This window comes from Heloderma suspectum, chromosome 2 (genome assembly GCF_057233095.1).
Source record: "Heloderma suspectum isolate Gila_16-S chromosome 2, 16-S_ref, whole genome shotgun sequence".
In the NCBI taxonomy this organism is placed as follows: Eukaryota; Metazoa; Chordata; class Lepidosauria; order Squamata; family Helodermatidae; genus Heloderma; species Heloderma suspectum.
Window position 1 is genome coordinate 277,386,663 of NC_139459.1, and position 14,561 is coordinate 277,401,223.

At 46.4% G+C, this 14,561-nt stretch overlaps 1 protein-coding gene across 2 annotated transcripts in view; it reads right to left on the reverse strand.

Moving 5' to 3' along the window:
- Positions 1–1,353: 1,353 nt before the first annotated feature.
- LOC146354629 (lateral signaling target protein 2 homolog) overlaps positions 1,354–14,561 on the reverse strand; it is a 33,046-nt gene continuing 19,838 nt past the window's right edge. The window contains exons 3-13 of one of the 2 annotated variants that reach the window (XM_084839408.1): positions 13,612–13,749; positions 12,977–13,179; positions 12,262–12,351; positions 11,938–12,027; positions 9,972–10,073; positions 9,044–9,196; positions 8,241–8,377; positions 6,577–6,690; positions 3,963–4,046; positions 3,247–3,359; positions 1,354–2,383 (exon numbers count right to left, since the gene is read on the reverse strand). In XM_084839408.1, the coding sequence (XP_084695534.1) occupies positions 2,252–2,383; positions 3,247–3,359; positions 3,963–4,046; positions 6,577–6,690; positions 8,241–8,377; positions 9,044–9,196; positions 9,972–10,073; positions 11,938–12,027; positions 12,262–12,351; positions 12,977–13,179; positions 13,612–13,749 (1,356 nt within the window). In that variant the 3' untranslated portion in view covers positions 1,354–2,251. The remainder of the gene's footprint in view (positions 2,384–3,246; positions 3,360–3,962; positions 4,047–6,576; positions 6,691–8,240; positions 8,378–9,043; positions 9,197–9,971; positions 10,074–11,937; positions 12,028–12,261; positions 12,352–12,976; positions 13,180–13,611; positions 13,750–14,561) is intronic. The other variant, XM_084839410.1, reaches the window with a different exon arrangement.

Sequence of the window (14,561 nt, forward strand, 5' to 3'; positions counted from 1 at the left end):
TTATATACGATTTATGTGCCACAGCCTGCCTCACTAGGGAAAAATAATTTATCACAGTGAAAGAATCCTACAGATTACATGAAAACACAGGATGATTAAAGTGAAGGTACACCAGCCTGCTCCTTCTAAGCAAGTACTACACATTAACTGACTAAGCATACTGTAAAAATATACCGAGCATAAGTAGAAGTTTTAATCGATCCTGGAATGTCTTACTTTTATGGTTGTTTGCTTTTGAGATTGTTTTAGATAGATGTTTCTTTTGTGTATATTGTCTGTTCATGTGTTTTTTATGTAAATGGTTTTTAATCTCTGTATATTTCTATTTTTAATGTTTTTAATCTTTGTAAACCGCCCAGAGAGCTCCAGCTATTGGGCAGTATAGAAATGTAATAAATAAATATGTATATATACCTTGACAATTATCAGTAGCACTTATGCACAATAAGATGACAGGAACTTCTTATATGACAAGAGACCAGATCTGTGGGTTATTTGCACACTGATATCGCTTTTAACAACTTTTTTTTTTTAAGTAGTGTTTGGTATAATCAGAACCTTCCTTTTATCAGAAGGAAGCTGTACACTGGCAACTTTGTTTAGCTTAGCCACAGCAGGAGTCTGGTCACCATTTATGAGCAAATGAAGGTCTAGTACTACAGATATAGAGAACCTAAGCTCTTTTAAGATGTTTTAACATAAGCCAATGAATGTACAGAGCGGCTATAGACTCCTTGGTTTCTAAATGCACGAAGAGTCCTCCATACATACAGATGTATACACGCCAGACAGTGCAATGAATATGTGTATGTCAGGGGAGGCGCTTGCCATCACAATGTCCCACACAGCCATTGTGCATTAGTTGTATGTGCTTTACAACAGATGAACAGGGCTATGATTTTCTATCATATTTCACAGTTCAAAGCAAATTTACCAGCTGCAATGTGAGAAGTGGCAGGCCCTGCATCGGTTAATACCTTGATGGACATGCATTTACATGCTTCTGCACTCAAGGGACATATTAAAACAAATGACAGAATAGCTATTGCAAAACATTTATAATCCATCACCCTGGCTTTCATGCATTCCAATGGGCATTCTCTGTCACAGCAGAAGTGTTATCCAACTTCATCACGGTGCTGACATCTATGTCCTGGTGCGCACACATACATCTGCATGGTGAGTGAACAAATGAATACCAGCACACACATCCAATGTAGCCCACTATTGAACTTAGAGATTCTCTATTACGAGATGACAGGTTTTGCTGCCAATCAAACCACGTGCAGAATCATTGGGGCATGAGCAGAGGGCGGAGATAGTGGGGAGGGGAAAAAAAGAAACCAACACAGCAACCAGGTTTAGTTTGTATTTGCTTTTTCCTGGAGGAAGAATATAGCAACAGATTCCGTCTCAATACCCAACAGCTAATTCCAGCGAAAACATATTTTGAAGCCAGAGAAGACAAGTTGGCCATAGTAATAGACAGCATTTATTCAAGTATTCAGGAGGATAACCAGCTCAGACTGGTTTCAAAAAGGAGGAGCTGTAAGTCTCCCAGAGAGGTTTCCAAAGCATCTACCACACAACAGTGTGGCAGGAGAGTTTGATAGAAAGTACACTGCATATGTAGATCATTGCAGCCCTTCAGTACATCAGAAACTGGTGAGGAAAAAAATCATGGCTATCCTCCACAAGGTAGTTGTAGTTGGACATGAGATCTTGCCTTTCAGTTCCAGTCAAAGGCACCCTAAACCCACTATTGCACTTATACCCAATCTGGTAATGCAACCTCACAAGTTTGTAAAAAATACATCTGTAGGACAGAAGACTACGCTTAGGCTCCGCCAGAAGCCAGGCAACCAGCACCAGGCAATCTCTACATGGACCAGAGTTCACGCCATCACAGGAAAAGAGTAAATGGGGGAAAGAAGCTTTTATGGTATTTAGGAGAGATTGCCCAAACATCTTCTGCACTGAATTCTAGTTCCAGCCAAATGAGCCCCAAGTGTTCTTTATATTAAACATGGAAGATTTGACCCCCAGCTTTGAAATCCTGGAGTTCTCTCTTCCACGCACTCCACCCCCCAAGCCCTGGCCACCAAAAGCCCTTTGGAGAGCTCCTGAGTGCATCCTAATTGGACATGTCACATGCGTGGTTGCTCCACAGTCCTCTGTTGGTGGTGCAGGCTATGGCTGCCTTCCAGTCTCACTGGTGGTATTTCATGAAGACCCGACCCAGAAGCTATGCTTACAAGCAACCATCATTTTTGCCAGTGGAAGGCAAGTGCGTGGTGTAGCAGTGCGTACAAATGCGAACTGGCTTCAGTTGTCTGAAATGGGGCAGAGGTGCCAAGTGTGATGAGCAGCGAGAGCAGAAGATCTGCAGAAAAATAAAACCATGCATCAGACAGGGTCAGGAGCTACCCGGTATTACAAGCCACATCACTTGGGAGAAAAAGCAACCACCGGGGCCCAGGCCAAGACGCACACACAACTAACCATGACCCGGTATAGATCCCGCCATGGGCTTACCCAATAAGATTCATTTTGGCCCTTTCCTTGCACCCAATATGCTGCCCAGAATCTCCTTTGCTCCGTTCCCTCCCCAGTGCTGCCTGAGAGCTCAGCTGTCTTCATTTGCAACTGCCACCTTTCCCACTTTGCCTCTCCTGCAGATGCTACATTTCCAGCTATCCTTTGAGCACAGCCCTTGCTCAAGTAGTTTAAAAGGGGTCCTCCGAGGGCATCAGCTAATCCAGAAGTGGGGAACCTCAGGCCTGGGGGCCAAATCCAGCCTTTCTAGAGACCCAATCTGGCCCTCTATGGTTCCCCAGAGGGCCACACCCCCTTCCCCACCACCACTAATTGTTTGGTGGTTTCCTATCTTTTGTGGAATTTCCCCCCCATTCTGAAAGGCTGAAATTCCTCTCCTAAGGCTGAGTTGCTGGCAGGAAGAGCTTTAAGCTACAATATGCTGGTATTTGTGGCCCTGCCGCTTTTGACTTTGGTCCCACCCACCCCTGAAATGCAACCCACCACCACCAGCAAGAGCTTTTCCAAAACTGAATTTGGCCCTCGGGCTGACAGAGGTGCTGCACCCCTGATCTAATCCAACCACTGCCCCCAAACAAGATCCCCTATGGTCAAAGCATTCATAAGCCTTGTCTGTCCAGACATTTTGCTGCTCTTGCTTCCCCCAGAATGAAGGTTCTGGCAGGTCCCTGTGCAGCCCCAATCGCCTACCTTCCCACAACTCCGACAGTGGTGCCGCCGACGAAGAAAGGTGAATGGCGCATGGCAAGCCATGCAGTGGCTGCAAGTGCTGTCTGGCACCCAGTCTGGTGGCACCAAAGCATCTGAAAGGGAGAAGACGGGCAGCTGGTGATATGGCTACACATCTTTCTTCTGAAGTTTGAGCCACATAGCTTTCCCCAGCTAAAAAGTGTTAAGAGAACTTAAATTCAGGGTAAATGCATTGGGCCCATCTGAGCACTGTATGTAATATTTGCTTACAGTCAGACACACAGTTTCGTTAAATGGCAAAGCAGAAATATAGTGCTTCTGGGGTGTACAAGGAACTACAGACTAGAAATCATCTGCTCAAGCACAGACTCAGGAAAAGCCAGGGGGCTCAAGGGCAGGATAAGGCTTAGACAACACAGCACCTGAAATGAAAAAAGCCATGGCAAGGCAAGAAATGGACAATGAGTAGGAGCTCTGCTTTACTACAAGTCAAAGACTTGCCAAAGTGTCCCTGGCTGTGCCTAACAGAACCTTGAGCATGGGATGAACTTTTCTTGAATGTTAGGCAGAGAGAGAGAGAGAGAGAGAGAGAGAGAGAGAGAGAAAGGAGGGGGAGAAAGGGAGAGGGAGAGAGTGCTCAAGTGACATCCCTTGGGACAGCAAAAATGCTCAAGCAAAAGCCTGTAAATGACTCATTTCACACTCTGGGCTCTCACCTCTCCCAGTGCCTTCCCTGCTATTGGAGCAGAGAGCGCAGTCTGCCAGGTGAGGAGTTGTTGGTGCCAAACAGACTTCCACCTCTGAAAAGAAAAAATGAAACAAAGCGATTAGCATCCAGGCTGCTACTACTCAGTGGAACTACCTCTGTGCCAGAGCCCAAGCACAATGTTCACAGCCGTTTCAGAAGTATATTCTCATGTAGGCTGCATCTGTTATCCTCAAAGGGTGGTGGGACTTGGTGAGAGGGATCGGAGTGGGCTTTTAACCTTCAACACCATTTTTCCTACCTAAATTGCCCTCTGAACCTTTTATTTGTCCCACTAGAGAAGACATAATATAACATACAAGCATCAATGGGCAGTATCCTATGCTGCCCGCATGCCAGTGAAACACCCCACTAGCGCAACGGGGAGCTAGCAGTTCTTAAAGGAACCCAAAATGAGCAGGAACACTCATTTTCAGAATGAGATAGGTCAGCAGAGCTCGCAGAATGGGGCTCCGCTGACCTGTCCTGATCCAGAAACTAGCATTTTTGCTCAGTTCCAGGGTCTCTTTACGAAGCACTGTTATGCAAGCAGTTTGTCCCACTGAGCAGCACAATCAGTGGGAGTGCAGCCACCCCATCTGATACTGCCCTTTGTTTTCTTCCATGGGAGATCAGGAAAATGGGGCGGGGAGGAACAACACTCCCTTTCCCATCACTGCTGTTTATTCAGTTCAGGGGCTGGGAGGGGGGATATATGGCTGCTTTTTAAGTGAAAATCAAAATATCTTTTGTGTAGTTCGCGTAGTTTGTAGTTTGACCCTAAAACATCAGATGGGAAAGAAGTAAAGACTCTTGGCACAGGGAAGTCCAGAAGCATCAAAGACTAGCTGCATAGTTCATTGAGACATTCCACCCGGCCCCCAGTGCCTGTATGAAGAGACATTCATCATCTCAACATGCACCCCTACACTCACCGATGCTAGCATGACTGCTAAGACACACGTGAAAGGCAAAGGGTCAGGCACCCGGACTGAGTGAAGTCACACTACAATTACCAGGTATGTTAACAACACTCTTGCTCAGAGCTCAATAAAAACTTCCAAATGCATGGGTCCTTCCGCTACCATTCAAAGGACATTGTGCTGCTGCTATCCCAACTTTCCTTAACAGATTTTTTGGATATGTAAACAAAGATGGAAGCAACATTGGGAAAACATAGGAGGATTACAAATGGAAGATGTTGATGCCTGGACACACATGCATGTAAAATTCTGTGAATGGGACAGGGCAATTGCATAGTAAACGCCTTATCTCAAAGCAGCCTGAGTCTCTGCAACTCACTTCCAGGGACCATTATGCTGTGCCAATATTCAGCCAATGGAGAAGAGCACCCAACTTTCCAGGGCCACTTCACACTCCACATGCTTGCTGCATACAGATTTTAATCTCTATGAAAGAGAATGGCTGGCAGAATGGACCATATTAAGCCAATTCTGTTCCAACTTCAGAGGCTTTCACAACATATATGCGGGCTCTATTCAAAGCACTGGATTTGTCCCCAACAGCCTGGAACTAGCATTTCTCTAGAATCACCTCCTCCAGCATGAACCTGATCAACAATTGTGCTATGTTTAAGGCCCCTTTGCCAACAGATGTGCGGCTGGCAGGGATGAGGGCCTTTTCAGTTGTGATACCTTAATTATGGAACCAAGAGAGGTCTGTCTGTCCCCAGCCCCTTTGTCCACTTCCAAATGAGCTCTTAAGACTGATTTGTCATGGCAGGCATTTTTTTAGTTAGAGCTCCTTGCTGTTGCTCATATGATTTTTATGATGTGTTTTTTACTGCTGGGTTTTTTTATGTTACTAGGATTATTTTTCAAAGTTGTGTGCTTTATTTTTTGTAAGCTGCCTTCAGTCTCATTTTATCATAGAAAGGCAGGGTACAAATGTTGAAATGGATATTTATTCACACCCTTCTAGTGCATTTGCGTTACACAGAGAGGCTTACAACATTCGAAATGCCACGATCCATATAAAAAAACCAAACAATATGAAAACAGGCTCGGCAAGTATAAAGCCTTAACAGGGTTCATCATATAAAACCTCCTCTGCCCGGCAAGACTAAAACTTGTCAGAACAGGAAAGTTTTCAGCAACCAGCAGACAGCAGCAAGGGAGGAAGGCAGGAATGAACTTCTTGGGGCAAGTTATTCCATAATCTGGAAACAGCCCAGGAGTGCTGGAAATTATATATGGTTGATCTAAGCGTTACAACATCATGACTCCAGATGCATGACTAACATCACTGCCTGGCAGTTTTGGTGGAGGAACATAAGAAGCTGCCTTATATTGAGTCAGACCATAGGTCCATCTAGCCCAGTATTGTTAACACTGACTGGCAGCAGCTCTGGGCTGCAGGCAAGAGCTTTTCCTAGCCCTACGTGGAGAAGATGGGGATTGAACCTGGGACCTTCTGCATGCAAAGCACGTGCTCTAAGACTGAGCCACAGCCCCTTCTCTGGCATTGTGTGTCTGCACCATACCTAGTCATCTGCATGCTGTTCTTCATGCAAACCTTAAAGAAAGAGCTACGGAACCATGCCCAAGTCAAGAAGAGTCACTCACGGCCAGTGTCTGTCACCTCCAGTTCCTCAATCCGGGATGTCACAATCTTAAACACACTCTTCAGAATGGCACGCAGGTCACTTGCAAAGTTGGTTTGGAGCTGGTCTGCCACTCCTGCCCACACACAGCACAGCAATTTGAGCATATCCATTGTACAATGATAAAAGGCAAGAGATAATGATGCAAACACAAAATTCCTCCTTCCTTATTTGGAAACAGAAGCAAACAGCCTCACTATGAACACGAACCAAACAATTATTTTCATTTGAATTCCAGACCAACAAGTATGCTCCATCCCCTAGAGCACCTGTCAGGGACAGAGATGCTTAGGACTCAAGTTGTTATTCAAAATCCTCCTGAAAATATGAATAAGGGGGCTTTTCATCTATCTCCTTCATGTTTTCCTTTTCTGAGCTCAGCAACCGTTTCTTCAATTGAGAAAAGCCTCCTCCAGAAAGTTCTGGATGTCATGTGGGGGAGGGGAGGAGGTAGAAGTGGTGGATGATGGTGGGTTTGTGGAGGAAGCTTAGCAAGAGTTGCTTCATCTAGTGGTTTCATCAGAGGAAAGCATTTTTTGACCTACCTGGCTGATACCTTCTTGGAGCTGAGAGAATATTTTGGACAAGTTTGGTAACAGTTTCCAGCTGGATGAGGTTGAATGCTAAATCCTTGGACTGGTCCTTTGCTTTTATTGGTGGGGAGAATTTAAAAGATTTTCACTAATCTCTCCAACACAGGCATCCAGCCTGAAGAGACTAGGCATGGGAACTACTAATTAGATCAAACTATTATTTTATTTATTTTATTTCAGAGAATTTCTATACTGCTTTTCATTTTATGAAAATTCATTTTTCATCCCAAAGTGAATTACAAGATAAAAATGATGAAATATTAGGGCTGAAAATGGTATAAAAATGCTTCTATAAATAAAAAGAAATAAATGAAAAACCACTACTTTGTACACTAAAATGTTCAGTGTTCAGGCTACCTAGATAACGAGTGCAGTGGCTGAGATGAATCTGGATGTTCCCAGTTCAAACTCGGGCAAATTACTCTCAGCCCCACAGCTGCAACATGGGGGCAATACTGGCTGGCCTTACAGGGCAATTTCAATGCTCCCTCAACTAATGAGTATGAAGCACATTGAACTGTGCTAAGTAACAGTTAAGTATTAGCGCAATGAAGAAATAATAATTGTTTAAATGGTTACTACTCCTTCGGCATGTAATAAGCCAGTAGCTGCCATCTCCTAAGCTACAGGGAATTTCAATGGGACTGCAGGACAGAGAAGACCATGTTCTAACATACCACACACAAATCTGGCTAGCTCCATTTTTAAGCATGGCTATGCTTAACCTATGGTTTAAGCCCTTTGCTTTCTGGAAGCACCACTTCTTGCCAGAATCTCTTCCCTCAAAAGTTTACCCACTCATTTGGGGGTATTATTATTATCTGGTGCACCACCCTTCCACTGGAACATATCTGCTCCAGTCCAAAATCTTGAGGAGACTTTCCTCCTCTTTCATATGCTTGGAATGCAGAGGATCATATCTTGTTTAAGCTCCCTTTTACAATACACCTGCCAACCACTCTCCCCACTGCATTGTGGGATGTGAGGCGAGGAAGAGCTAGATTAACTTCCTTGGCAAAAGTAGGGCACCCACCAGAGATGCAAACAAACAATGTGTGGATCATGTCCTCTGTATTGCTGTAACGGGCTCGCAGTTCCAGCCACCGGGCATTCCGTGGAACATCTGTAATTGCTGCTACCTGGGTGATACTAGACTCTTGCCCAAGATGCCTGTTCAGAAGACAACAAACAGAATAGGTGAAAAGTGCTGACTCTCTCACCCTCTATGCTCTGTTCTTTCAAAGGGAGGGTTCCATCAAGCCACTATCTGCTCTAGATATCTGAATGCCATCAAAGAACTGCCAAGGAAAGGCCATTACTGCATTGAAGATATGCACATTATGTGCGCCCACATCAGCTTTGGGGCAGATAAGATGGATGTCCTCCTCTTACCATTTCCGAGAGAGGGAGCCACCGACTCTGCAAATGCTGATAGAGGTACAAACAGGCCTCAGGGACTGGAGTTTACCACCACCTGGCTGCCTCTATTACCCCACCCACCCACAACCTCCTGATTACTTCACACTGATGAAAAGCCACAAGCCTCTTCCAAATGCACCACTACAGAAAAACCTCTAGGTTATGAACCCCTGGCCATGGTCTTTTGATGCTGCCATGGAGGAGAGCAGCACTAGTGGCATAATTCAGACATTCTGAAGACAAAAGAGTCACATGCCTTGGGTTGGAGCCCATTTCCTCTCTTCTCCCAGCATTCAAGCTGCCAAATGAGAGGTTCAATAGGTAAAGAGAAGCAAGTAGTCCATTGGAGTGGTGGGGGTGAGGTGGGGAGGGGCAGGGAAGGGAAGGGCGGGGGAAATAAGAGGTTCTTGGTCACACCTTGGGACAGACCGGCAGCCATGTGGAGTTGCAAAGCCCCTGAAATCAGGAGAGTCTACATCGTTGAAGGGCTGTGAATCCGCGGCACTCTCATTCAGCACACGTTTCTCCAACTTGTAAAGCTCTTCCTTGGACAGCACATGCAGCAAGTCCCTATAAGGGAAAAGGCTCATAAAGGAGCTATCTAGAGAACAGGACAAAGTGCGATGTGGAAGCCAAGCCTGTAAGAGGAGGCTTGTACCAGACACACCATGTGCAAATGTATATACCAGTTTTCCCTGTTGGCCATGCTGGCTAGGGATGATGGAAGTTGTAGTCCAACACACCTGGTGGGCACTAGGCTAGCATTTACCCTGCAACCCAGTGAGGCAGCCCATCGGAGAGGTAGCCCACTACTCCATCTCTCCCTGGCATACACACAAACTCTGATCTTGCTGTGAGAAGATCCCACTTCACCCTTCATTAATTGTCTGTCTGCAGCAGAAAGCCACCTCCACCGACATCTCTACAATACCTCCCATGCGAAGCATTTAACTTACAGCTGATTAACCATTTTCAGTGAAATCCTGTGATAAAATACTTCTAGGAGTGTACCACTTCAGACTGCAGGATATCAGGGACTGCTTTCCTTAAAATGCGGTCCCATATTAAAAATCCCCATGAATGTATTAAACACCATATCTGGGAGAAGGGCTAGGCCAGAACCTCTCTGTCTGATGTGCTACATGCAGGGAGTTTTATAATATGTGGAGACACTCAGACTGCAATCTGAAGTGGTTCAGTCCAGGAGAGGCACTCCCATGTGACTTTGCAGAACACGTAGTTTGGCACTTAGCACATCCCCTTCTGCAAAGGGTCCAAAGCCCTCCTATCCTAGTCAAGTTCCAGTCAGGTTCCTGTGCAACACTGCTGTTTTTTAGTCACTCACCTGATTTTTCTAAGCAAGACGTAAAAGGGGCTGAAGACTCGGGATATCTCCTCAGGCCTCCGCTCCAAGTTGAGGGGTCCATCTGGATAGATCAGAAGACCACTGTGTAGAGGGCAAATTAAAAAAAAGATGAGATAGGGCTAGTTAATGTGCTTCTTTAAAAAAAAGTCATTCAAGGGTTTTAGTATGAGTGAATTTTCAACAGCCTGATTGGAACCACCCATATCTCCTTTGAGTAGTGAATTCAGAACATTTCTACTAGGGCTGCCTGAACAAGAAGAAAGCATCACCACACAATAAGGCAGAGACACACTCATGAACCCTGTTCAAGCCTTTAAAAAAATACATTTCATTTCCCCAAGCAGGACAAAAATGCTACCCCTAATCCCTTTCATGATTCGTTTTCATAGCCCTTTCCACCCCTTATATTGGTTACCTTTCCAATTTAGATACAACTTCTATTTCTGTGTTCTGCCTACCCTTATCTGAACTCCTGCTAGCAGCCATGTTGTTCAAGGGTTAGAAATCAGAGATGGAACTCTTGGTATGACACCTGCGGCAAAAGCCATGCTGAAGGGCAAAACGAAAAGTAGCATGACCACCTTCTTGCCAAGATGGGGGCATAGTGCTTTGAAGAACCACCAAGAGTGGATTCTGGAATGACAGGGAAGGAATGACAGGGAAGTGCTATCCACAAATAACTGGACCTCTACGTGCAACAGCTACCCCTACCAGGATCCAGAGGTGCACAGGATCGGTCTTTCAAAGGCCAACCTAATTATAAAATTGCCACTTTTTCCTCCTAGGGAGGGGCGGGCAGGATGGCCATTTGGATAGTCCAGAAGCTTTGAACAGAACACTAACCAGCAGTTCCAGCTCACAAACTGCATCAGGTTGTAGACTATAGAGCACAAGAGAGAAAAAGTGTGGTGTAGTGGTTAGACTGGGACCCAGGAGATCCGAGTTCTAGTCCCTACTCGGCCATGAAGCTCACTGGCCGACTTTGGGCCAGTCACTGACTCTCAGACTAACCTACTTCACAGGGTTGTTGTGAGGATAAAATGGAGAGGAGGAGGGAGGCCACATATGCTGCCTTGGGCTCCTTGCAAGAGGGAAAAAGGCAGGATAGAAATGTAATAAAAACATGTGGCCTCCAGGTATTGTTGGACTGCAACTCCTATCAGCCCAAGCCAGCATAGTCAGTAGTGAGGAATGATCAGAATTGCAGTCAAACAGCATCTGGAGGACCACACATTTCCCCACTCCTATAGAGAATACCTAGATTGCAGCATTAAGGAGGCCCACAGCCTCCTCCCCTTACCCACCCACCCAGAAAAGAGCATGTAGGAGGCATCACCTCCTGTAGTCTAAAGACAGAAACAAGCTGTCAGGCATGACAAAGAATGTAAAGGCAGAACACTTTTTAGGTGAAAAGCTACAAACAATAGTTATGTGTTGGGAAGGCTACCGAAGGGACAACAAGCCACGCGAGAACTTTGCCTCGTGTTAAAGGGGGCACTTGATACCACGAAGGAGAAGTTGCAGCCATCACGGCATAATCTCTGACCTGGAATAGATTCTCAAGAAGGCTCCACAGGGCATTGTTCTCACCATCCACCAATGGAGATGTTTAATTTCAAAGCGAATTATAAACTATAATGAAGAGGATCACACTTGCTTAGTGTGCAGGGAGAAGGATTTCTCCACAGTGAAATGCACTCAACAAAGCGGAGCAACAAACTTCTCTGAGGAACTTCAACATGGCAGCGGCAGGCAGCACAAGAAGGTGCCCAACGCTGAAGCAGTAGCGAGAACTCCACTTACACAATGCGACTTGCCCCAATTTGTTCTGCTAAGATTGCATCCCTCTCTTGCCAGCTTTGGTTTCAGAGGTTTTGGGCTTTGGAGCTCTATGCTGCTACATGGTTCTGTACTCAACCACAAGATGACTGGTAAGACCACATACCTAATAATAGCCAGGCGGGGAATGGTGAACATCAGCTGTGGTTCATACCCATCAATCATCTCCTGAGTCAAGTAGCCACATTTCAGAGCTCTAGATGAGGGAGGGAGAGAAGGGGCAGAGGATGAGGAAAAAGGGGCACAGGCAAATGTAGAACACCCCAGTTCAAGCCAGCAATTATCCTAGACATAAGGTGGACCATGATTCCCGCATCAAAAGGAGTTTTGACTGGCGTGCATCACAGGATGCGGTTTCATTCCATCCTAGATGTTGGTAGCGCTTGTCCAAGCCACAAAGAGTACTGAGGAGATCCTGCAAAATCCTCACCTGGCCACTGTTTCACAGAAGAGCACAACGATCTCCTGCTGTCTATAGATCTCTTCAGGTGACTTCACCGAGACCAGCAATGACACGTAGCTGGAAGAGAGACAGGCTCTGAAAAGCCAGATCAACCTCCCACACCACCTCCACACCGACTCTGCATTCAAAGTCTGGGACATTGCCTCATCTCCTGGTTTCTCTTTCCAGCTAGCATTTGGGATCATACATCTAAGGCAGCGCTAATCCTGCTCAGAGATTCCCATCAGCTTTTAGATAATATGCTGAACTGAGGGATGGAGCAGAAAGTGGGCACAGAGGCAACATATTCTCACTCCTGCTCTTTCAATGTCCACAAAAAGGTGCTACAAAGCATGCTGGCTGGACCCAATCAAAGTTGCTGTGACCCCACAGCAACTTTGATTGGGTCCAGCCAGCATGCTTTGTAGCACCTTTTTGTGGACATTGAAAGAGCAGGAGTGAGAATATGTTGCCTCTGTGCCCACTTTCTGCTCCATCCCTCAGTTCAGCATATTATCTAAAAGCCAGCCAGCTTACAGTCGAGTTCCCACACCTTAGGCTGGAACATTAAAACATAAGAGCATTAGAGTCCTGCTGGATCAAACCAAAGGTCTCACTAGTTCCACAAGGTCCCACCAGATGCCTCTGGGAGGCCCACAAGCTGGCACAATATTGATCAATACCGAAGGAACTGAGCACACACCTCAGCTCAAACTCAGCAAAGAGTGCATCAAAGCGGATCAACGCCCTATGGATAGGCTCTGAAAAGGGCCCAGGTTGGTTCAGGCTTTGCTCCCGGAGTACTGTCCGCACCAACTCCAAGCTGCACAACAGATCCTTGGCCAGAGGTCGTAGCCGTACCCCGTCTGCCTCGTCCACATCAATATAGGTGCGCGCCATCAGACACTGAAGGGAGAGAATACTGACAGCTCAGGAACACTCGCTGTCCTTTGGCTGCCTTGCCGCATTGTATCACGGAAGTTATTTCAGGGCTCGGATGAGCACTCCAGCCAACTGCTGAAGCTGAACTCCAGGAATAGTCTCAGATGACATCCCAGTAAAGAAGGAAGCAACATTCTACAACGGTTCAGCCCTCATCTCAGGAGGAGCCGGTGGTAACAAAGCAAAAGGAACTCAGGCCATGACTAGTGGGAGGGCAAAAAGGGAAAGCTCACGGCTCCAGCTAGCCAAGCATTAGCCATACCCCCTTCCAGTTCTTCATGTTGGAGTACAGTCCCATCTGGGATACACAGAACATGATCTATGATACGTTCCAATCCAGCAGAGCACACCCAGTGGGCCACGGAAGCCCCCAGGTACCACTCCCCCATGGCTCACCTCAGCAGCAAATAGCAGGTGGTTCCGGAGGTTGTCCACGAGAAGGTCTTCGGGGAATTTGATGACATAGTCACGGCCATGACGTTCCTTGGGGATGCACTCATCCATGATCTGCTCTATGATGGCCAGCAGTTCAGCCTGGCAGATTGGGGAGAGACATTGCTACCCTTCAACACACGTACATTCCAGGGATACCCACCACGTTAGTAGACAAGATGTCACTTCTTCCCAGAATGTTACTGAAGGGCCAGGTGGATTTGGACATATTCACAGCCTAACATTAAAGCCAGAAATGGAACTGAGCAACAAGGATTTAGGCAGCCGTAACAGAAATACATGGTTCTGTATTTTGTGTGGCCGGGAGGTGGAGGAATATGGGGGAGGGGGCAAAAGAAAGACTCCAGCTACTCCATTTTCCAAGACTGGTCCATGATTTGTTTTCTGTAGCTGAGGGCTAGAAACTTACTCTTAAAATGGAAAGAAATAGGTTTTTAAAAACCACCACATTGTGGGTTGTGTACAGCTGCATATAAGTCATGGCAATGGTTGCGGCAGCCACTCACCCCCTCCTCCCCTCCCCCCACCAACGATAACAATCATGGCAGCTACCACCCAACCTCCCCCCCCACCCCCGGCCACGATGGCCCCCTTTCCTCCCCCCTCCTCCAGTCTTCCTGCCTTCTAGGGCAGTGGTTGTTGGCCTCCTCCTCTTCCCAATGGCAGTGGCAGCAGGTCTCTCTCCTTCCTCAATGCCTCACTTGAGGGAAGGTGGCTGTAGAGATCGCCTGTGCCACAGCAGCACAGATAATCTCCAGGACCACCTCCCTATCAATGTTTCGCTCTAAAGAAGGACCCCTTCAGAATCTGCCACCTGAGGCGGGGGATTCACCCTGCCTCATGGAAGGGCTGGCCCTGGTGAATGTAATTTAAGGTGCAGCATGGGTAAGATG